Source organism: Gnatocerus cornutus, chromosome 7, assembly GCF_029298725.1.
Source record: "Gnatocerus cornutus isolate USDA-ARS CGAHR chromosome 7, icGnaCorn1.1, whole genome shotgun sequence".
In the NCBI taxonomy this organism is placed as follows: domain Eukaryota; kingdom Metazoa; phylum Arthropoda; class Insecta; order Coleoptera; family Tenebrionidae; genus Gnatocerus; species Gnatocerus cornutus.
Genome location: NC_142239.1, coordinates 8,737,195 through 8,761,022, shown reverse-complemented (window position 1 = coordinate 8,761,022; position 23,828 = coordinate 8,737,195). Strand labels below are relative to the sequence as shown.

Below are 23,828 nucleotides of genomic sequence, written 5' to 3'. Positions count from 1 at the left end.
AATAAACAATTTAAAAAAGTTATTAAAGGCATGACAAAAATGCAACAAAGATTTTTTGAGAGCCAGATAAGCAAAATTTTTGAGCGGTCCTCGAACCTATAAAATCTTCTCTCAAAAATGTTTGTGTTGACTTCAGTCAGCACGTTGACAGCAACTTTTAACAAAGTTCCAGTCCAACTAGGCATCTTAAAACCAATATTTGAACTTTTGGGGAAATCGAAATCACACTAAAAGTTTAGTGCACAAAATTTTTAGTACCAGAAAACCAGTGTGGTATCAATAATAGTGAATTATCCATCATCAAACTAAAAAGTGCTCTAATATTTTAGTGCGGTTAACATTATCTTGACAACATCTCAAAAACAGTTTGTCACCCACGAGAAACCACAGCAAAATGAACAAATTTTATAGTTTATGCTACTTTTTGATACGATTTTTGACTCGTGAAACTATAAAAACCTTTAGCGTAGGGTAAGAAGCAGGTATAACTTGCGTGTTATTGAGAAGCAAAAGAAAACATCTAAACTTTCTGAACAACTTTTAGTTTATGTCTATTTTTACATGAAAAAATGCCCAATAACTGACCTGACCTGACCTGAATTTGGCGCAAGTTTTTGGATTTTACACGAAATTTTACGTCAAATGAGATAAATTTAATTAAAATTGCTTCACGAATAAGCGAGCAATTGACAGAATTATGTTTTGCACCCTAACATAGAGTGAGCCACACTTGGACTTCGAATTATTCGCCAGAATTTTCTTATTTTCTATTGCACTTTGTCGGATGTAAGAAGGTGCGAGAAAAACAATTTTCCAAACCGCATATCGATACATGTCATTGTTTCAGAGACATCGACGTTCTTACCAAGCGCACTAGAACCAAATTTTAGACGCTTTTAGCTCCCTTATTATTTGACGTATCTAAATTTGTCGCAAATTTTTGGATTGTACTCGAAATTTTACACAAATGAGATAAATTTAATTAAAATTGCTTCACGAATAAGCGAGCAATTGACAGAATTATGTTTTGCACCCTAACATAGAGTCAGCCACACTTGGACTTCGAATTATTCGCCAAAACTGACCTGACCTGACCTGACCCGACCTGAATTTGGCGCAAGTTTTTGGATTTTACTCGAAATTTTACGTAAAAAGAGATAAATTTAATAAAAATTGCTTCACGAATAAGCGAGCAATTGACAGAATTATGTTTTGCACCCTAACATAGAGTGAGCCACACTTAGACTTCGAATTATTCGCCAGAACTTTCTCATTCTTATTGCACTTTTTCTTATGTAAAAAAGTACGAGAAAACCAATTTTCCAAACCGCATTTGGATACATGTCATTGTTTCAAAGATATCGACGTTCTTATCAAGCGCACTATGACCAAGTTTTGAAAAAACAAAAAATACTTCAGCCGTGGCAAAACTGAGCTCAAAATTTAAAATAAGGCATAATTAAACACCAACAGACAACAGAACGAAATGATCCGGTCAAACAGAACGTGTTAGATTTTAAAGAAATCGTATTTTTCGAATCAGTAGTGTTGCAGAAGAAAAATATCATGGTAACACTAAAACCACTGCAATTTTTAGAGTAGGATTTGCATGGTCTTGAAATTAAATGTGTCTTCAGTAAATCGAAAAGTTTTACGGAGTTTTAAGCAATTTTCTATGTATTTTGGTTTCATGTAAATTTGCTGCTACTTCATCTAAGACCCTCGTCTAGATTTTTCTTCTAATTTCATTGCTTTATCAAAAATTTTGACAATCTAAATAAATTAGCATGCGATTTAGTCTACTGTCGACCACAATAATTTTTTTTCTCAAATTTTAAACACAATTCACATAAAATCAAAAAAAATTAAATATTTTTAACACATTTATATTGAAAAAAAATTATCGAATGGTTCCAAAAACCTTCACAAATAGACAGAAATCCAACTATTACATTAAATTATTAAACATCCAATTACTTTTCTTTTATTTTATTTATATTTATTTTAATTTTTTATTGAAAATAAAATTTTAATGTTATATTTTTTGTTATTTATAATTACGCTACGCCGTATTGTTTATCCTGTTATTGTTTTTTAATTCATTAGAATTTAACAAAAAAAATATCAAATATTTACCTTAGGGTTCGAAACTCCCATAATTAATAAATAATAAAATTGACGTCTGTTATTTTTTTTGTCGATTTTTTCTATGACTTTCACCTCTTGTTGCAAAATATACTTTATCGTGCTTGTAGATCATGCAATTTTTTGTGTACTCATTTTCTAAAGTTTAAAACAGATTTTTTTTTTAATTTTTAATCATATTCTCGAGAAACTTGCATATTTATTACCCTAACAACCAAGTAAACAAGTTGAATAAAACAGCAAACAATCATAACTCTGAAGATTTGGGCATTTTTAGTCAAGCTGCAGAAGCAATCGCGAATTTAGTACCTGCGAAATCGAAACACAAAGATGAAAAATTGTTTAAAGAATGCAGAGGAACAAGAAATACAAAGCAGACGAGATACAGTTTACCAAACGCTCTAGTGCGGTTATGGCTTTGACTTTTTAAATCGTTTACAGCCACCTTACCGCAAACCCCCATAAACATAATAACGCTCAAGTGGTTGGATCTTTAAATGAACCGTAATGAATATTTTTACCCAGCTGGTCAGTCTTACAAATTGAAACAATGAAATTCCTCAAAGTAGCTAGCGTTTATCATTCTGATAGAGCAGTTATTTGAAACTTTAGGTACAATTACAATTATTTTTAATTATACGAATACAAAAAAAAAAACTTGAAATGATTTTTTGAATGAACCTTTTGTTCAAAGAATTTTATTTTGTTTGTTGAGGTTGATATTGTTAAGAATTGTATTTTATTTTGTTGAGGTTTATAGTGTTAAGAATTTAATTTTATTTTGTTGAGGTTTATATTGTTGAGAATTTTATTTGATTTTGAGAATTTAGAATTATTTATTGATTAGATATTTTTTGTGATATATTTTAATTTACAGAATGTTTTTTCGGTTTATTTATTATCGTTACTCAACAAATTAGTATTAATTTTTACTTATTTTTAACACGAAATATATGTTTCAAACAATTTTTGATTAAGTGAACTACACTGTAAAAAATGTAGTTAATTTTCCCTTGAAAATGGATTATTTTTTCCCGTTTTTATACAGGAATATTCACTAATTTAGGGAACATTTATCATTAAAGAGTAAGTTTCCTCACTTGCGGTTTTTGTCCCGACATTGTGGTGATTTTTAACATTTTATAGGTAGTTTTCCTGGTCTTGGTTATTTTTATGAATTATTTTGGGGAAAAATACTTTAATTGTTATGTTTTTACTCTTAATAGGGTAATTTTATTCTATGTTGATGCACGATTTCTTCAAAAATTGTAGGAATAATAAAAATTTATCAATAATAATTAGTATGCAGCATGCATATTATATAGGGTCCGGCAACACTTGTGTCCACCCCCAAAATCATCTTTAATTTTAAAGATAAAACTTTCAAAATTTGCATACGCTCACAATTAACAAAGCTCTAGAAGCTGACGCAAAAATTTGTTTTTTATCACTGATAGTTTTGGCGTCGCGACGCTTTGAAAATGTAATTTTTAGGTAATTGTGAGGGTTTGTGATATCAACCCCTAATTTAATTTTTTTTCAATATAAATATGTTTAAAATATCTCAGTTGTTATTTTAGATTCAATGCAAATTGTCTTCAAACTTTGAGAAAAAATGCTGTTTTATCAAGTTAGTTTCCAATTTCATTACGTCAAAATTGGGAACTACGTTTACACCCATCTGTCAACATCTTGTGTCACAAATGACATCTATTCTTTGGCTCGCTTTAGATTGTAACAAAAGTCTTACTTGGTGAAATTGTCGCTTTGTCGATGTTAATTAACGATTTGTGGTGTCCATAAAGTGCAACATGCCCGTGTTAATCAAAATTAGCCTTTATAAAAGTGAATGAAGTGACTTGTGAAATTTTGGTGTAAACGTAGTTTGCCACTGCGCCGTCATAATTTTGAAAACTAACTTGATAAAGCAGCGTTTTTTTTGCAAATTTTAAACACAATTTGTATTTGATTTAAAACAAAAATTCAAATATTTTTGTTACAGTTATGTCGAAAAAAATTTGAATTCGCGAATATGTCCGCAAAAACTCAAAAATCGCTAAAAATTAGACTTCTTGGGCGTCGCGACGCTAAACAAACCGTGATAAAAAACAATTTTTTTTGTCAGCTTCTAGAGCTTCGTCAACTGTGAGCGTATGCAAATTTTCAAAATTTTGTCTTTAAAATTAAGGACGATTTTGGGGGTGGACACAAATGTGTGACGGAGAGTGCTATCGTGAAAATATTTTTTTTTCAGGAAAATCCCAAGGGTCTTCAAATTATACTTTATCAAGATGCGTTTGAAGTTTGCAATCCTCTTGGTTCATCCAAAAGGATGCATAAATTATTAGGCGTATATATGACATTTGGCAATGTTGTATCATATCATCGTGGTAAAGTGGAACAAATACAGCTAGTAGCCCTTTGCAGAGAGTCCGTTGTCAAACATGTTGGTTTCTCTAAAGTTTTCGAATGTATTTTACACGACATTAAAATTCTAGAAACAAACGGAGTGGAAATTCACACCGGCGAAATAATTAAGGGCACGATAGTTGCCTCACCTGCTGATAATCTGGGTAGCCATCAGATTGGAGGTTTCGTTGAAAATTTCAGTACCGCCTCGAACCCCTGTCGTTGTTGCTATGTGCCTAGAAGTGATATGTCAAAGAAACCCGTGTATTCGAAAAAATTGAGCTTCGCGACAAGGTAAAACACGAGACTGACGTTTCTATTGGTTGTGCAACTAACGAACCCAGCAGGTGTCAAATCAGACTCTATATTAAATCAATGCAATTTTTTTCATATTTGCAATCCAGGGTTATCACGATTTATATGAAGGAATTTTGTCTTATGTTTGGATAAACTTGTTCAACTGAAATATTTTACTTATGAAGAATTTAATGATCGTTTGCGAAAAATACGTTTTCATAAAGAAACAAATTATGAATCTATTCCTATTATCAAACCTAATAAAAGGCTTTCAGGAAATGCGTCGGAGAATTTACGACTGCTCAGAATTTTTCCAGTTATTGTTCACAATATCAATATCAAACATCCTTGTTGGGAAATGCTGTTAAAATTGCATGAAATTAATTTGTATTTGACTTCATTTACTTTGACAGACTCTCATCTAGCGCAATTAAGGAGACTGATCTATGATTATGTTGAAATGTTTCCAACAGTTCGTTTACGGGCTAAACATCATTATTTGCTGCATTATGCTTATTTAACTAGAAAATTTGGACCTTTAAGGCACCTTTGGACTCTGACATTTGAAAGTAAACACAAATATTTCAAGAATATTTTAAAACATTCCCCGAATTTTAAAAATTTCGTACAGCATTTAGCAGAGAAACATCAGTTACTACAGGCACTGCTTCTTTCAAATGGAACTGTATTTACTGATATTGTAACATCAAACGATGCATATGAATATATAGCAGAAGATTTTTCAGAACATATCCAATCATGCATTTCAAATCTTTGTCCGTTTTTTTCATCTGTTTTATTGTCCAAGAAAGTTTCTTTTCGAGGCGTTACTTATTCTGAAGGAATGTACTTAGGTCACAATAAAATTGATGAGGGCTCTTATATTCTGCTGTGCATAAAATATATTGGGATTAATAAGGCTTACGACAAATTATTTTTTATTAATGCAAAAATGTGGCGTTGATGAAAAATTAATAACAGGAGTTAGTTTAAAGGATCTGTTAACACCTGAGCCTTTGCTAGTATTAAAAACTGAAGAAGAGTTGTTGTTCTCATTTAAAAGTATACCTTTTACCATTTAATTTTAATATAGGTAATGCTGGAAACAACATAAATTTTATTAGAGAATATATTACATAAGTATATTATATATGTATATAATATGTAAACATTCATATTTATATCATTTGTGATTGTTCTAAACTGTACCTCAAACTCGTAGTTTTGCAGTTAGTAAACAGATTTTTCATTGGGTAAATTTATATATTTTTGTGTAAATGGCATTTATTTCTTGTTGTAAATGTTTCAGGGTCTTGCATCCAAACAAAAATGGAGCTTTTTAAAGTATGCGATTATAGGCGTTCTAACAAGAAACTTATTAGCATTGATTGCAGCTCACCTGAAGCTTTAGTTGTTCTAATAAAAAAAGGTAAGAATTAATTGTCTGTATTTGGAAATCATAATGATATGCTGAAATATATTCAGCGTGTCAGAAACTAAATATCGATGAGGAGCCAGAAAAAATTACCGTCTGTTTTGAATCAGATGGTACTGAGGTCGATGAATCGGAAATACTTAAAGATGTGACCAATGAGCCCCTTATGATATTAACAAATAATCAAAAATGGAGCCCTCTTCTCGCATCGAGTTCTCTTTCTTCGGCATCTACTATTACGCTTTCGAACTCATTTAATAGTAGCAATTCTTCTGTTTCTACAGAAAATATATGGTATATATAACTTCAATGTTCCATGGGAAAAATTAACGACTACTGCAACAGAGGTACTTGAAAAAAACAAATATGACAAAAGTATCAACAGGCAAATTATCAATTTAGTTGTTGAGACAATGTTGGAACAAAGCACAGAAATTAACACAAAAGCTTTCCAAATTATTGCGTATAAAATGGTGGCAAAATATCCCAAATCATTTCAAGACTACGACGACGATGAACATATTATTGGGAATGGAATTACTACAATTACAAGTCAGTTAAATGAACGATATTTAAGAGCGCGTGCTAAAAGAAATAGTCCATTTTGTTTCCCTGAGGTCCATATTTCAAAGCGAAAAAAACAGATATCGGCCAAGGCTGGATGTTCCTTTTGGCAACCAAATCTACAGATGTGTGAAGAAGAGTATGAAAAATACAGAATTAGATTAAAGACAATAAATTACAACAAACCATTAGATTCTGAAATTATAGACATTTTTCATAAAACTTATCCCCAACCAAGAAAGTATTTGAATGAAATATTTTTTTTTACCACCTCCAACTCTGAAGGATGTACATGAAAACTGGCCTATACTGTTTTCATTTGAAGGAATTAAGATACATTTTGAAAAATTGGTTGGAACCACGCTAAATCTTTCTGAAAATATCATCTTACAAAGTGAAAAAATTTCAAATTTTGGACGAGCAAAAAAGATAATGGAAATTCCTTCGAGTAGTGATGAGGAAAATAAAATCAAAAATGTGTTAACGATTATAACTACCCATTTCGGGGAGCACATTTCTGAAATTTACGAAGAAGTTAAGGTAAAAAATTGTAAGATCACATATTCGTATTAAATTCATGATGTATGTTTTTGTAGAACTTGGAGCAAGGTATCAGTATTGTTTCTCCAAAAATATTGGCGCGAGTTGAAAGTAATTTATTTATCTTCTTGCATCACTGCAAAAATAATTTTTTTTAGATGAAGAATCTCTTTATTTTGTTTTTATGGAGGGCCAAAGCATTAATGGTCATACTAATGCATTGAGTACTGCAGTGGATACCTTATTTGTACTAAATTTTATATATAACCTGGCTTACCCAAAAAAATTACAACAACTGTGGAGTGTCTGCAAACATATTTCATGAAAATTAATCCGACAATAGAGTTTAAAGGAACTAAACGGCAGACAAACAAGCAAATTGCCTCATTTTTAAACAAGCTAAAATTGATGTAAAGGTATGTACGTACTTTACGTTAATTGTTACTATATGCTATATTTTAGGTGTCCGACATATCTCCTTTATTTATAAAGCAAAATGAACCAATTTTGTAAGATGTTGTTTTGAAACATAGTTCTAACGTAATGCTTTTTTCAAAATAATCAAATAACGTCAAATATAGTGTGAAATGGAAAACTGTTAAATTGTGCATCAAATAACTGTAATTTCAAGAAAATTCCAAAGTTTTTTTAAAAAACTAAAAAAACAGTCTTTTAGTAATGGAAGTAACAAACCTATCTAATTGTTAATTAAGACAGTCGGGGTAATAAGTACATGATCCATCCAATTGTTAATTAAGACAGTCGGGGTAATAAGCGCATAATCCGTCTGATTTTTAATTAAGACAGTTGGGACAATAAGTACATGATCTATCTAATTGTTAATTAAGACAGTCGGGATAATAAGTACATGATCCGTCTAATTGTTAATTAAGACAGTCGGGTTAATAAGCGCATGATCCGTCTATTTGTTAATTAAGACAGTCGGGGAAATAAATACATGATCCGTCTATTTGTTAATTAAGACAGTCGGGCAAATAAGTATATGATCTGTCTAATTGCTAATTAAGACAGTCGGGATAATAAGTACATGATCCATCTAATTGTTAATTAAGACAGTCGGGGTAATAAGCGCATAATCCCTCTAATTGTTAATTAAGACAGTCGGGGTAATACGCGCGTGATCTGTTTATTTGTTAATTAATACAGTCGGGATAATAAGTACATGATCCATCTAATTGTTAATTAAGACAGTCGGGGTAATAAGCGCATAATCCGTCTGATTTTTAATTAAGACAGTCGGGGTAATAAGCGCGTGATCTGTTTATTTGTTAATTAAGACAGTCGGGATAATAAGTACATGATCCATCTAATTGTTAATTAAGACAGTCGGGATAATAAGTACATGATCCGTCTAATTGTTAATTAAGACAGTCGGGTTAATAAGCGCATGATCCGTCTATTTGTTAATTAAGACAGTCGGGGGAATAAGTATATGATCTGTCTAATTGCTAATTAAGACAGTCGGGATAATAAGTACATGATCCATCTAATTGTTAATTAAGACAGTCAGGGAAATAAGTATATGGTCTGTCTAATTGTTAATTAAGACAGTCGGGGTAATAAGCGCGTGATCTGTTTATTTGTTAATTAAGGCAGTCGAGATAATAAGTACATGATCCATCTAATTGTTAATTAAGACAGTCGGGGAAATAAGTATATGATCTGTCTAATTGTTAATTAAAACAGTCGGGATAATAAGTACATGATCCATCTAATTGTTAATTAAGACAGTCGGGGTAATAAGCGCATAATCCGTCTGTTTGTTAATTAAGACAGTCGGGGAAATAAATACATGATCCGTCTATTTGTTAATTAAGACAGTCGGGCAAATAAGTATATGATCTGTCTAATTGCTAATTAAGACAGTCGGGATAATAAGTACATGATCCATCTAATTGTTAATTAAGACAGTCGGGAAATAAGTATATGGTCTGTCTAATTGTTAATTAAGACAGTCGGGGTAATAAGCGCATAATCCGTCTAATTGTTAATTAAGACAGTCGGGGTAATAAGCGCGTGATCTGTTTATTTGTTAATTAAGGCAGTCGGGATAATAAGTACATGATAGTATTTATTTGCTTTCCTAGAGTATTTTATATGCCATGTATCTCATTCTTATTGATATCCCATGTATTGGTTAGTTGTGTTGTGTCGGTTTATAAACAATTAACTTATTTATGTACAATTTCTAGTATTTTCTTTTGGATGAACTATTGGTCAAGTTAACCAACCAAAATCGATCTGAACGTAAGTATGACATGTGTGCTATGCACAAACTTTATTAAGTAGGTGTATATTAGGGGGTATATGAAAAAAAGTGCAATGCATTTTAAATGGGACTTCCGGTCGGTGAATGTAATGTTTACGGGTTGTCTGCCAATCGGGCGCAAATAAAGAGTCGCCATCTATCGGCGAGTCAATGGTTTGAAACTTGGGTGGATGTGTATGTGGTGGGTGCGGGTACTCGTCGAAATGTCTATATCCTGAGAGAGGTTGTCGGTAGGAGGCGCCGTGGGCCGATAAACAGTTCAATTTGCGCGTGCGCGTCTAAATGGCGGGAGATTTAAAAATCTCGTCGATCGCGCGCGCATCGAAATGAGAGGAAATTAAAAATGACTGAGCGCGCGCGCGTATTCTAAATCTTGTGGGGTGGTACCGGAAATATGTAAAAGTGTGTGGGAGAAAGAGTTCATATAAATTTGAGAAATGTTCTCCAATATTCACATCCATTTAAAGAATGGATGAAATTAAGATCTACATTAAAAGGCGATGGCCAAATGTGAGATACGTAAGTTGTTCATTTGTGTGTGTGTAAGTTTTTTGTGTAAAGTATTTATTTATTTTTAGTTAGCAATTATTCCGGTGGATGTAATTCCGGCTAATGCAATACCATTGCAGTTGGGAAACAACGCCATGGGAGCAGAAGCAAATGGCTTAAATGGGCTATTTTTATATGTTGTGAGTATATATTTCAGTTTGATTTTAATAATTTATTTAATGAAATTACAGAAAAAGAATTCATTCCTATCACTCAACTTGACAATGGGGTTAACTACCGTGTAGGAACGGAATATGGAAAGATATAATTATATAATATAAATATATATTTATAAATCGATTGGTTTTTTTTTTTTTTTTAATGAGTTTATTCAATTAAAGTGAACATTACATTTTCAACATGATGTATTTTAAAGTGGAATATTTTCTTTTTACATTTAAAACATACTATTTCATTATATTGACCTACTAATAGATTTAATTCTCTTTCATTACAAATTGTATTTATTGACATAAATTCATAGTTGTTGTTATCGTAGTCATTATCTTGGTTACTTAAATGAGGTAGAAATCCATTTTCAAAACATAGTGTACATAAAAATATTCTGAAAAATTTATTAGTTGTGTCACTAAAAACTTTTTGAAATAAAATAATTCCTTTGAATATCGCTCGAAACCACATTTCAGTCAATCAAATTAAGTATATTATAGCGTGATAGATGTAAAATTTTTGTATGATTTTCGATTAAAATAAACGGTCAACAAGATGATTATGATGACACATCAAATTTGAGACGTGCACGCGATCGGTTTGAGGGGTGGAATGTTGGGAAACTGTATATATATGTATACATATATCGATTAATAACACTTAAAATGGATGATTATAAAAATTTATTATACATAAATGTTATGATTAAGAACCCAATTATACAAAAAATGAGAATTATTAATTGTAAAAATACACAATTTTCTATTTCCTATTGCATTTTCATGATACATGCACATTGGGATGCTTTTCGGGAATTTTTCTAAACCAGCAGCGGCGATGGGAGTCGACACGTGTTCATCGTCCTCGATTGTTTCTAGATTTATTATTTGCGGTTTCCATATCCCGGTGTTGGATTGTCGCTGGAAGTATTCCTCCAAAAAATTTGCTTTCACTCTTCCTTTCACGTAAATGATGTCAATTCGCTCGACGAATTCCGATTTGAAATGAAAATTCAATACATTATCGATTTCTTCGTACGGAATTATCCCTGAAGAATATCGCATCATGTGATGTTGCTTCTCCAGATAGTTCACTTGTTGACGTATTTTTCCATCGAGAAAATGGTACGGTTTTGATGGTTTGAAGAAGTAATGACTCTGCTGCTTTCCATCGTATAATGTAATTTCTTTTGCAATAAACTCAGGAACCCAAAATCCTTGAATATCGCACACAAGAAGCTTCATTTCTTCGAATATGGGAATAAAACACCGTTCAACAATAACACTATCAATATTTAGATTTTAACAACTAGCAAGCACGCTAGTTATTTAACTACTAAATTCTTTCTTCGATAGAGTAAATGTGTACCTATATATAGAAGACGAATTAATATTATGATTGGATAAGAAAATTCCCCACATAGTCTCTTTCTCCCTCTTTCTATATCTTTTCTTCATCTTCTTCTTCTTCTTCTTCCGCTTTTTTTACAATTTTTACACGTGATTTTAAAAATCCATCTTATGACAGGAATTCTTCCACTTAATTGTTTATAAAAATGATTTGCCTTGTGTATTTCGTTCATAACTTCTTCAAAAGATATTTTTTCGTCCAAGTACTTGTTTAATGCATAAATAAGATCGTTATAAAATTTATATATATCATAATATACACCATTATTATTGTTGTTAAGACAAAATTGGAACATTGAATCATACGCATTATTTTCGATGTTACGTATAGAAATTTTTTTTGCTTCTTCACAACAAAATTGTTTGAACATTGCGGACGGGCACACACATACACACATTACTATTCATATAACAACCAAATATATACTAACTGATTATTGTATATATTCTAAATTAGTATAACGGATGTATTTCACCTGTTAGCGGATGGTATTGGTAGATTTTATCGTGAACGATAAGGCAAAATACTCTAGTATTTGGAGAGAATGGAATATGAGTATCAAATGTTAAGCTTAAATCAATCATTGATGATAGAATAGGTTCAGCTTGTTTATTACAATTGAAAACGAATAGTGGTCTCGATTTAAAATCAGCGTAATCCAAAATGGGTCGGGCTTTTTCTTCATTATGAAATTCCTTATAAAAATCGATGTACGATTGATAGGCATCAAAGTAGTTATTTTTACTAAAATCCATGTGCCATGGCTCGTAGGGATATGTTTTGCTATTCAACCGCAATGTGAAATTTCGAATAGAGACGGGATCAAATTTTGTAACGTCTTCGGTTTTTTTATTTCTTTTATTATTTTGAAAGAAAACGATAACGTATCGTGGTTTTTCTAAATTAGTAGTTGTTTTAACACGCCAGGAATCGTTATCAGTTATTCCGACAGCGGATCTTTCATGTATTTCCCACTTTCGATATGCAATTGGAATTGCTCTATCTTTTTTAATGTCATTTAAAATTTGCAGTTTCAGTTCGTCGTTGGGATAGACATGCTTTGCTTTTAATACAATCTTATCGATCACGATTTTTCCTGATCTATTTCCGTTAGTGATATAACAATTCGTGTCATTAAGAGATCGTATTAATCGAAATTTATGTTCCCCACATAGCGCTCCTTTACGATCATACGGAAGATTGTATATATGCGGGAGAGGAATTCTTATTTGAAAAGTTTTATCTGTTGTTGAATATGTTTTTGCGGTTTCGTTATCATTTTTAATCCATCCGGCTGTTTCTAATTCTGTTGTTTCTTCTTTCGGTATTGATAGTAATGTCTTAACTGTAGAGACAGTTCCGACATCTCTCACCATATCTACTTCCTTATTATTTAACTCGTAACTGCACGATTCGAACAAATAACATCCAAAATTGTTAGTTAATTTGACTTCACCGCTAGCAGTTACACCCGCTCCAGTAGGATCGATAATTTCAAATTTTCCAGCTATCTCCAAATACGAATCTGTCAAGTCGATCCAGATGTCCTTTTGCGAAATTACAATATGAATTTCATCACTATAATCGAATGATTTGGTTTCCGGATTATATGTATGATGTTCTGCTCTCATTATTGAATCGTCCACTAGTGGTTGATCGAAGATTTTCACTACTGGATCCAATAACATTCTTGCTGTAGCCGTTGAGAAGGACATGATATCCCAATGATTTTAAAATTTCAATGCTGCGATGTGTCAGGAGCAATCTTTGAGTAAAGACTGAATTCAAATTTCGATTATTTCGATTAAATACTAATCCCATTTTTCTTTTGGTATTCCTTTTAATGAAAGTCGAATATTGATTATTTGATCGTTGAAATCAATCAATCTATTCTCTTGATCGACTATTTGAACGCTTAAATGGGTAATGGATGAATTTTCAATTATCGGTAAATATATAGGATTTATCGGTTCAATAAATAACTGTTCGGCTGGACTGACTGATAATGCTGTTTCATAAACGGTATGCGATTCTTTATTTTGATAATAAGAACCTTTAGTTAAATTGCATTCGATTCGAATCGTATGAACTTTAATGATGTTTACGGGAAGATCACTTTCATGTAATTTATTCGCAATTAATTTTCTATTGGAGAATCCCAATAATTTTCCGATGCTGTCCGTAGGAGTAAAATTAATACGCTGATATGATTTCACACTTTAATGTATTTCCGTTAGGTTTTAGTGAGAACGTATCACGCTTTAATTTATCGCTCGCTAATCTACCACACAAATAATCTTGAATGTATGCTTCTATCGCCTCAATTTCGTATGCACCTTTGGGAATAGTTATAACTTTTTCATTCGAATCAGAAATATCAGCTTCTGGTATCACTTCATCTTCTTCTTCTTCTTCTTCTTCATTACCCTTAGTCGCTTTCCTTTCCGCTTGTGTTCGTGTATATAGATGTTTATTTAATTTTCCGGAATAATAAAATTTATTTGTACCGGGTTCGATATTCGGAATATTATTAGTTCCGTAAAATCCTATTAGCGCAAGTGAATAATTTAAATTGGGATCTAATTCTATAGGAGGATTATAAGTTTCAGAGAGAGTACTTTTTGCACCTTTCAATGAGAATGTTTTATACATGACTAAATAGGGAATATTAAAAACGTGTATTTTATATCAATTTTTATTTTCATTATCATTATCATTATATAAAAATGCTAAACACAAATGACCGCAATTATACGCAAGATTTTGAAATCTATCGTTATTATAGTAGATTTTACATTTTTTTAAATAGTTAATTAATTCCTTCGGTGGTAACAAATTTCCGAAGCTATCAAAATAATCTACTCGTTGGTTACGTTTTTTGTAACAAACCCAATGAGTGCCAGGTCCTTTTTTCTTATCTAAATTAATTATTGCTGATTCGTATTTTTTCGGATGTCGTAGTAGTGATAATATTTCATCTTTCATAAAAATTCCTCGAAAATTCTTAATTTTTAATCTCTTAACGTATCGAATTAGATCGATATTTGTGAGTGGTCTTCGAGGTAATTTTATTGGTAGTTTTTTGGAAATTTTCTCAGATACAATCCATATCCTCCTTTATTATTTTTTCTTAAAAACATTCCACTTCCTCCTTTATTATTCTTTCCTCCAATTGCTATTGCTTCCATCGTTTGGTTATGACGTTTTGCTTCATCAAGTTTTTGTTTAGCATTTTTTGCATCATTCACCGCTTTTGAGATGCCCGCAGCACCACCACTTAATGCTCCCAATGCCGAAAGTCCTCCAAATAGTAACGGTAAAAATGGTAGAAATCCTCCATTTTTGATTGGTATAACACGAGGAATTTTAATACGCTTTCGACCTCCAGCATTTTTTATTGCAATCTTGCTCTCATTTATTATCGATTTAATATCATTAGAGTAGTTCGGATTTAATGATCCCAAAATTGCTTTACGAAAGCAAACATTTTTTTTCTTTTTTTGACCTTTTCGTTTTCTACTTCCTTTCTTCTTTTTTTTCGATATCCCCATTCCAAGTTTTCTTTTAACTTTCATAATATTAGTTACAACCCAAGCGTTTGTTTTTTCTCTGAAACTTGCGTCCTTTGATTTTACTCGTTCCCACGCCTTATCTTCTAATATCCTGTCAGCTTTATGTCTATCGTCTAGATTTGAATGACGACTGTATGCTATATCATGGAACTTGCAAGCGGTATCTAATTCGTCCACTCCCGGATCGTTATTTTTGAGTCTTTGTTTAAGTTTTGTACCTGGTCCACACTAACGTTTGTAAGAATATTATTATTATTATTATTATTATTATTTATTCAAAATGAACTGATTATACATACATAGTTATATCCGGCTAGATGTAACTCAATAGGAAGTTTATTGATTAGATGATTCACTAATCCAGAACCTCTTCGTTTGACAACTAACATTGAAATGATTAAATTTAAAATTGATATGCAAATATAAATATTATTGTCGCAATCATTTTAGGTTAGTATGAAAAATGAAAGTGACAAAGCATAATCTGAAATTACCTGTTGGAAATAATGATATTATCGGGGGCAATATAGAGAAAAAAATACGTGTTCATAATGAATTATTTCCGAATAGTATTCGATGTATAATTTGCGGTCCGTCCGGTTCGGGTAAAACAAATATTTTATTATCGCTACTATGTCATCCGAACGGGTTGAAATATGAAAATATCTATATTTTCTCTAAATCATTGTATCAACCAAAATATAAATTCTTGGAGAGCGTTCTATCAAAAATTAAAGGAATGGGTTATTATAAGTATGAAGATAATGAAAATATTATCCATCCGAATAGTGCGAAAAACAATAGTGTATTCATATTTGATGATATTGCTACATGCAAACAAGATGAAATTCGAGAGTATTTCAGTATGGGAAGACATAAATCTATTAGCAGTTTTTATTTAATTCAAACATATACACGAATTCCGAAACATTTAATTCGTGATAATGCAAATCTACTTATTCTTCTTAAACAAGACATTACAAATTTAAAACATATATATGATGATCATGTTGGTAGTACCGATATGAGTTTTGAAGAATTCTGTAAAATTTGTAGAGATTGCTGGAATAATAAATACGGATTCTTGTTGATATCAAAAGAAGACGAATTAAATTCAGGACGCTATAGAAAAGGTTTTGACGGAATCATATCAAATATTAGCAATGAAAATAATAATATATTAAAATAAAATAAAATAAAATATGTAGGTAGGTAATTTTCTATATACATACCTATGAAATAAATTATAAATAGATCATTGTTTCAAATATAGATTTAGTAACTTGCATGCATCCAACTTGTATTCATCGTTATCATGGTAGAGATAAATGATAAAATAAATAAAGAATTAACAAGAAAAATTTTGAAAACTGCTTCTGACATTCGAAAAAAATATAAAGCAATAAAATATGGAATAAATATGGAAGATCAATCATTAAAAAAACTCTTTAATCCGGTTATCGAACCAATTCAAGAAATTTCAAACAAAATTGCTTCTCCGATACCAAGACCACTACCCCCAAAACCACCGCCCCCACCACCACCCCCTCTGCCCGGAATTAATACATCGACACCTATGAAAAAATTACAAACATCATTTCAACATCCAAAATATTTAAATGCTGCCCTAAAAGACGAAAAAAAATATATAAAGAAAATATTAGAAGAATCTGATAATACAGAAGAAGAAGAACAAACAATGTATGAAGATGCTTCTAATGATAATTCTGATAATATCTCCTTAGGAAAAATTAACAAATTTGAAAAATCCAAAAATCAGTTATTATCATATCCTAGTGAGACAAGAAACGCATTCAATAAAGTAATAAACGATGTAAACGATAAAATTTATGGTCCAACATATGATCCTAATTCTAATCAATTTAAAATGGGGAAGTTACCGTTTAATGTCAGAGAAGATAGCGGTAATATTGAGATTGGACAAAAAACATTTAAAGCCACTCCGGGGTTATATACGTTACTTTTTTATATTAATCCTTCAAAGAGTAGCGATTATAATAAAATTACAGATAACGATTACAAAAACTATGTCGAAATATTAAATATTACCAATCAGCATAGACGAAATTACGATCCTACTCAAGAATTAAAAAAATCAAATTCATTTAAATATAATTTCATAAAAGCTCTTTTGGAAAAATTCACAAAATTTTCGTCATCCACATATAAAACTAGATCAACATCACTACATTCTAGTAGTATTAGCAGTAGTAGTAACACAAAAGGAGGTTATGGATTATTCACTAACATGAGAAAAGAGTTCGTATTTTGTAACGATATAAACGAAATTATATTACGTCTAGAATTGTTACATGCTAGCAGACTTGCAGGAAATTCATCGCATTCTAATGAAATTGCATCAATCGAAAACCTGCTCAGAGAATATAAAATTATAATGTAACACAAGAATTAGTCAGTTATAAATTATCCCTATTAGAAGAAGGAGAGAGCAACCATGCCTATTGATTTATTCGGAAGAAAAATCAATTTGTCATCGATGAGTAGCAGTAATTCATTGAGTTCTGCAAAATCTATGCTGTTGTCAAGTGCTTTACCATTTTTTGAAAATACCGAAGGAAATTGTGATTTTAAAAATAAACGAATTTGTAATGTGAGTGATCCCATCGAACCATTGGATTTAGTGAATAAAAAGTATTTCTTTACACACACTGAAAAAAATTGAGGTAAAATCACATTGCCATTACATTACTTATCACAGTGATTATTCCATCAAATTTGATGTAAATGTTTTTTTTACATCAAATGTATTGCAAAAATAGAAAAGCACAGGAATTTATCAATATGTTATGTGACATTAATGATTTTATTGTAAAACTACATCACGGTCAATGAAAATTATAGTGTAAATTTTTTAAACATCTGTGAATTTTCAATGAATATGTGAAATTTCGAATTTATTTGTGAAATGTTTACTGCACATAATGTGAATTTACATATCTTGTGTAAAATTACAGAACAATTGTGATTTTTTCACGGAGCATGCGCTTTGTGAACATCAGTACGAGGTTAGGAACAACGTGGTGCGCGGTAAGTAGACTCTTATTATTTTAAGTGTGTTTTAGTACTGTTCGTTTTCATTAGTTTTTATTTAATAGTTAATAGTTTATAGGTTTTGTCTAGGCAATAAGGAGATACTTGTTACAATGTTTAAATGTTCGAAGTGTAACATAAATTTAAAAACAATCAATTTCTACAACATTCACATGCGATGTCATAGAAATCAAATGGGTGTGCGATATCTATGTAAATATGCCAATTGTGGTGTTCAGTACCAAAATTTTGGAAGTTTTAAACAACATATTTTTAGAGTACATAGCAATCCTAAAACAAAAAAACAGCATAGTGTGTCCAAATTTGTCCATAAATGTTCCATTTGCAATTATAAAAACGAAAGCAAATCACTTATTTGTGCACATGTTTATAAGCATCTAAAAATTAATGTCACGTCAGTAAAATGCCCATTTTTACAATTCTGCAAATATGATGTATTGTTCACTAACGTAAATACTTTAAAAAATCATATATTTAGGAGACATCATCATATTTTACCAACAAAGCCTGATGAATCAAAAACTTGTGCTTTCATTTCTCCAAATTTAAACAATTGTACTACTGATTGTTCTGATGGTAATTCTTCTAATTTTGTCCAAACTAACGATTTTATTTTACCAGATAATATGAACAAAAATAGCTTCGAAGACCTGAGCGTGAAATTGTTAAGTTCTGTTTATTTACAGCTTGAGTCAAAATTTTTTTTAACGGATAAAGCTTTACAAACAATTGTAAATATGAATTTAGAGATAAGTAAACTGAATACTCAATTTATATCACAAAAATTAACGGACATGAATTTAAACTTGGATGCTAATATATTCAGTAATGGTTTATTAGAAAAAGCCCATGATCCAGAAAATGGAATTTTGAGAAATTCATATTGCAGGAAAAAAATTTATAAAAATAATTTTAATTATATTGAACCTTCTTGTATAACATTAGATGAAAAATCTAAGTTTTATTATGTCCCAATTCTAGAAACCTTACGTATGCTATTTAAAAATCCATTTTTTTGTGCCCAGTATAATGCAGCAGATTACGATAACATTAACAACAAAGAAAATGATCAGATCTTCCAAGATATCAAAGATGGTAGTATTTTCAAAAACAGCGCTTTTTATAATGAAAATCCAAACGGCATTCAACTGGTTTTGTATCAAGATTCGTTTGAAATTTGTAATCCACTAGGTGCTTCGCGAAAAAAACATAAGATCTTAGCTATCTACGCCATTGTTTCTAATTTACCTACATGGCAACGCTCCCGTGTAGATCATATTCAACTAGTCGCGTTAACTTATGAAAAAGATGTTAAGTTATTCGGATTTTCTAGAATCCTTGAACAATTATTGAAAGACATAAATTCTCTAGAAGAGTTTGGAATAAGTGTTCAATTGGAAAATCAGTTGGTAACTTTAAAAGGATCTTTAATTGCCGTTTGTGGTGATAATCTTGGCAGTCACCAAATTGGTGGGTTTTTAGAAAATTTCAATTTGAGAAATTTTTTTTGTCGTTTTTGCTATGCTAACAAAGTTGATCGAATATCTAGTGCTGATATTACATTAATTGAAAGCAAGAGAACTGTCGAATCATACAAGGCTGATTTTAATATAGCTATGGCTACAAACGATAATTATCGTGGTGTGAAAAATAACTCGCCGCTAAATGATCTAAAGTACTATCATATTTGTAATCCTGGATTACCTCCGTGCATCGCACATGATATTTTTGAGGGAGTTTTGCAATTGGATTTAATGCTTGGTCTCGACAAGCTTGTTTCAATGAATGTCATAAGCTACAGTGAATTGAATTTTCGTCTCAAGAATATAAAATTTGTTTTGCATAAAACAGTAAATTACCCCGTTCTTAAGAAAGCAGAAAAACTTCCAGGTACGGCTTCTCAAAACATGTGGTTTATTATCGTGTTTCCTTTTCTTTTTTACGATAAAGATTTAAGTGAGTGTGCAATCTTTAAAATGATTCTTATTTTAAGGCGAATTATTTTGCTTTTAATTGCTTTCAAAATTTCAATAAATCAGATAGCGCTTCTAAGAAGTTTAACTTTTGAATATATTGAAGAGAGATGCGACATTTTTCCAGTAGAGACTCTCAAGCCTAAACATCATTATATGGTCCATTATCCAAAATTAATCCAGCAATTTGGACCATTGAGGTATCTTTGGACGTTAAGATTTGAGAGCAAGCATCAATATTTCAAGCAGGCTATTCGTCATTGTTCCAATTTTAAAAATGTTCTTTATTTTCTAGCTCAAAAACACCAATTGTTGCAAGGTCTGCACAGTACTGAAAAAAATTTATTTCAAAATTGTGTTACTGCAGATAGTGCTACTATTTATGACAAAGGTCACTTCAATGAGGAAATAATTGCCAGCATTGAAAGGTTTGATAGTTTTAAAAACAAAAAAATTCTCATATGTGAAAAGGCACTATTTCGAGGAATAACATATGAATCTGGAATGTTAGTATGTCATAGCGTAGACGAGTATTTGGCGTATGAACTCTGCAAAATAAAATTGATTTTAGTCAGCGATGATTACAGTATTTTGTGGTTTTTGGGTACTAACAAAAAGATTACATATTGCGAGAACACTGGATTGTACGTTGATATGGAAACTGAACAAAATAATGCAGAAAAGACAAGTGAACATTTTGTTCTAAGCATCAAATCTCTACTTTGTCCGGAACCCGTTTTATATAGAATGTTAAGTCCTAACAAATATGGATACGCATTTAAATCGGCACCCCTAGAATTATAAATTTGTAAAAGTCTGTTGTTGTATATCTGTTGCTACAATTCTATTTTAATAGGTATGCAGTAGAAAGTAAGAATAAAAAATCTGACACCTTTTAATTGATGATGGCACTTCCCAATAACTATGATGTCTTTGTCAGATTTTTTAATATGAAATTTGTATTAATTTATAATTATTTAATGTGTATTAATTTAGTATGTTATCTACATTATTATACTACATATTTGTATCGATCACTTATGGACATGTTTTACTTCCGGACCACTTACTTTTATGTAACTATTATATTATGATGTATGTAGGTATATATTTTTTTATCCATCTACCTATGTATTCTAAATATTTATTTGGTTTTTAGAAATAATTGTGAACATTCGAAGTTCTCCATCGGTATTTTAAAGATGAAGCATTGTTTTAAAATTTGGGACAGCGCCAGAGAAAAGAAAATAGTCATTGTAGTGGACGAAAGCGATGGTGACGTGTATGATAATCTCATTTTAAAAGGTATTCAACATTATTTTTATATAATATGTTATTATAAATTTAATTTAATTTAATTTTTAGCATGTTTTAAGTTGGAAATGAACGGGTCGTCCATTGTACTAGAAGACGATGGAACTGTTATTGATGAAACTGACGCTTTGATAGCCATGAAAGATGAAATATTAATGCTCCTCGCCTCAAAAGAAAAGTGGACACCGCCAAAACCTACATCACTTTCCACGTCTAGTACTGTTACTATTACTTCACCAATAAGTAGCTCCCGATCTGATATTTCTGTGGTACCAGAGATTACAGAATTAAGTGATGATCCAGAGGAAACAACGAATACAGCTGTCATACAAGTATTTAGCTGTAATATGGAATATTTGTGGCCGAGTTTTGTTATTCCATGGCAAAAACTGCCAGCAGACATGTTGGCCAAATGCGTAAATGGAGTCCGAGATAAACATGTCATACTTGAAGCCGTTCATTTAGTAGTAAATGAAATGAAAGCCATAAAGGAAGATATTCCATCTAAAGCTTTCAAAATAGTCGCCTGCAAGATGGTGAATAAATATCCTGCGACTTTCCAAGACGTGGACGAAGACGGGGTAGTTCTCGGAGATGGTTCGATAACTCTCAAAACGAAACTCCAAGAAAGGTACAATTATTTAAGACGTCCACACAAGAAAGTTAATCCCGCACAAGAAACTCCACCTGCGCAGAAAAAAAAAAGGAAAAACCAATTGGCAGGTTCAAAAGACTGGGCTCCAGTTCCACACGAAGATTTTGATTTAAGTCAAAATAATAATCAAGAAAGGCTAAAACATTTGCCGATTGAAGATGAGGAATTTAAGGAGCTCATGATAGCAACTTATCCACAACAACGACAGTTTATTAATCGCCAACCACCCCCAACAGTTCCAGAAATTCAAAGGGAATGGCCAGTCCTCTTCACAGAGAGAGGAATCTCTGACCATTTTTCTCGGTTAACTGGAACATCGATTGATGTCTTAATCGAAATTATGAAAGAAAAGTCTACAAAAATAGTGGAATTTGGGAAAACTAAAAAACTGATAGACAATAAGCCGTCGAATGACGACATTTCAGCGATGTTTCAAGTTCTTGGAAAGTATTTTAAAGAAGATATCTACAAGTATTTAATAATAGATGCTCAGGTAATTAAAAAAAGTGTCCCCGATTAAATTACATAAACCTAATTTTTCCAACAGACAGACAGATGTCCAGATATATCGAAGGTCACCATACAGGAACCATTTCTGTTACAATGTGGTAAGATTTATTGCTGTACAACTTTAATTTCTAGTTACTATGAAACCGATACCTACTAGATCTTATTTAGTTCATTACTTATACTATTAATTCCTACCAAACCTACTACTGCCTATTTTTTACAGATTCCGAATTTAAGATTGTGATGGAGGAAATGGAAGTCCTTAGTGTAAAAAATTTGCTCCACGGTATAAGCTGTTGCCTGGGGTTATATTTTAACTTCAACCTTCAGTATCCTAGGCAGGTTTCCACAACATTGGAATTTTTACAAAGATACTTTTTAAAAATTCACCCGCACAGCGGTACCAGGTCAAAGAAAGTAAGCTCATCCAAAAAAAAAGTGATTGGTCTTATGACAAAACTTCGAGATTTATAATTAACTTAGGCTTCTTTACTATTAATATATAATATAATAGTTTAACGAGTTGACTGTCAGGAATAATATACGAGCATTCTGAGATCGTATACAGCGGCTCTGGCAGTCAAGCCGTTAATTATTTTTATTAATTATTATTACAATTAAATTTATTTTGTTGTTATTTTTTGTGTATCTTTTTTTTTAAATAAATATGTCATATATATAATATGTGATATTTATTAATTCATTCCTTTTAGTTTTATCACTGGAATTTTACACAATAATTTTGTGTAATAATACACAAGAAACATTCACATTTTATGTAATATTACATAATAAATATACAAGAGTTTAGGTAAATTTACAGTATAAAACCGCTTGTAAAATACATTGTAAAATTACAAACGTTATGTAAAATTTCCAGCTACATGTAATTTTCATGTAT

The 23,828-nt window shown here is 31.2% G+C and overlaps 2 protein-coding genes across 2 annotated transcripts; both read left to right on the top strand.

The window, feature by feature from the left end:
• Positions 1 to 6,699: 6,699 nt before the first annotated feature.
• On the top strand, positions 6,700 to 21,252 carry LOC148170728 (uncharacterized). Its single transcript, XM_088042253.1, has 4 exons — positions 6,700 to 6,989; positions 7,105 to 7,390; positions 7,447 to 7,501; positions 21,020 to 21,252. The coding sequence occupies exons 1-4, from the start codon at positions 6,700 to 6,702 to the stop codon at positions 21,250 to 21,252; spliced, it is 864 nt and encodes a 287-aa protein (XP_087898379.1).
• Positions 21,253 to 21,650: 398 nt separating this feature from the next.
• Positions 21,651 to 23,401, top strand: LOC148170727 (uncharacterized). Its single transcript, XM_088042252.1, has 4 exons — positions 21,651 to 21,753; positions 21,814 to 22,910; positions 22,965 to 23,025; positions 23,151 to 23,401. Exons 1-4 carry the CDS (start codon positions 21,651 to 21,653, stop codon positions 23,399 to 23,401), a joined length of 1,512 nt encoding a protein of 503 aa, XP_087898378.1.
• The last annotated feature ends 427 nt before the right edge of the window (positions 23,402 to 23,828 follow it).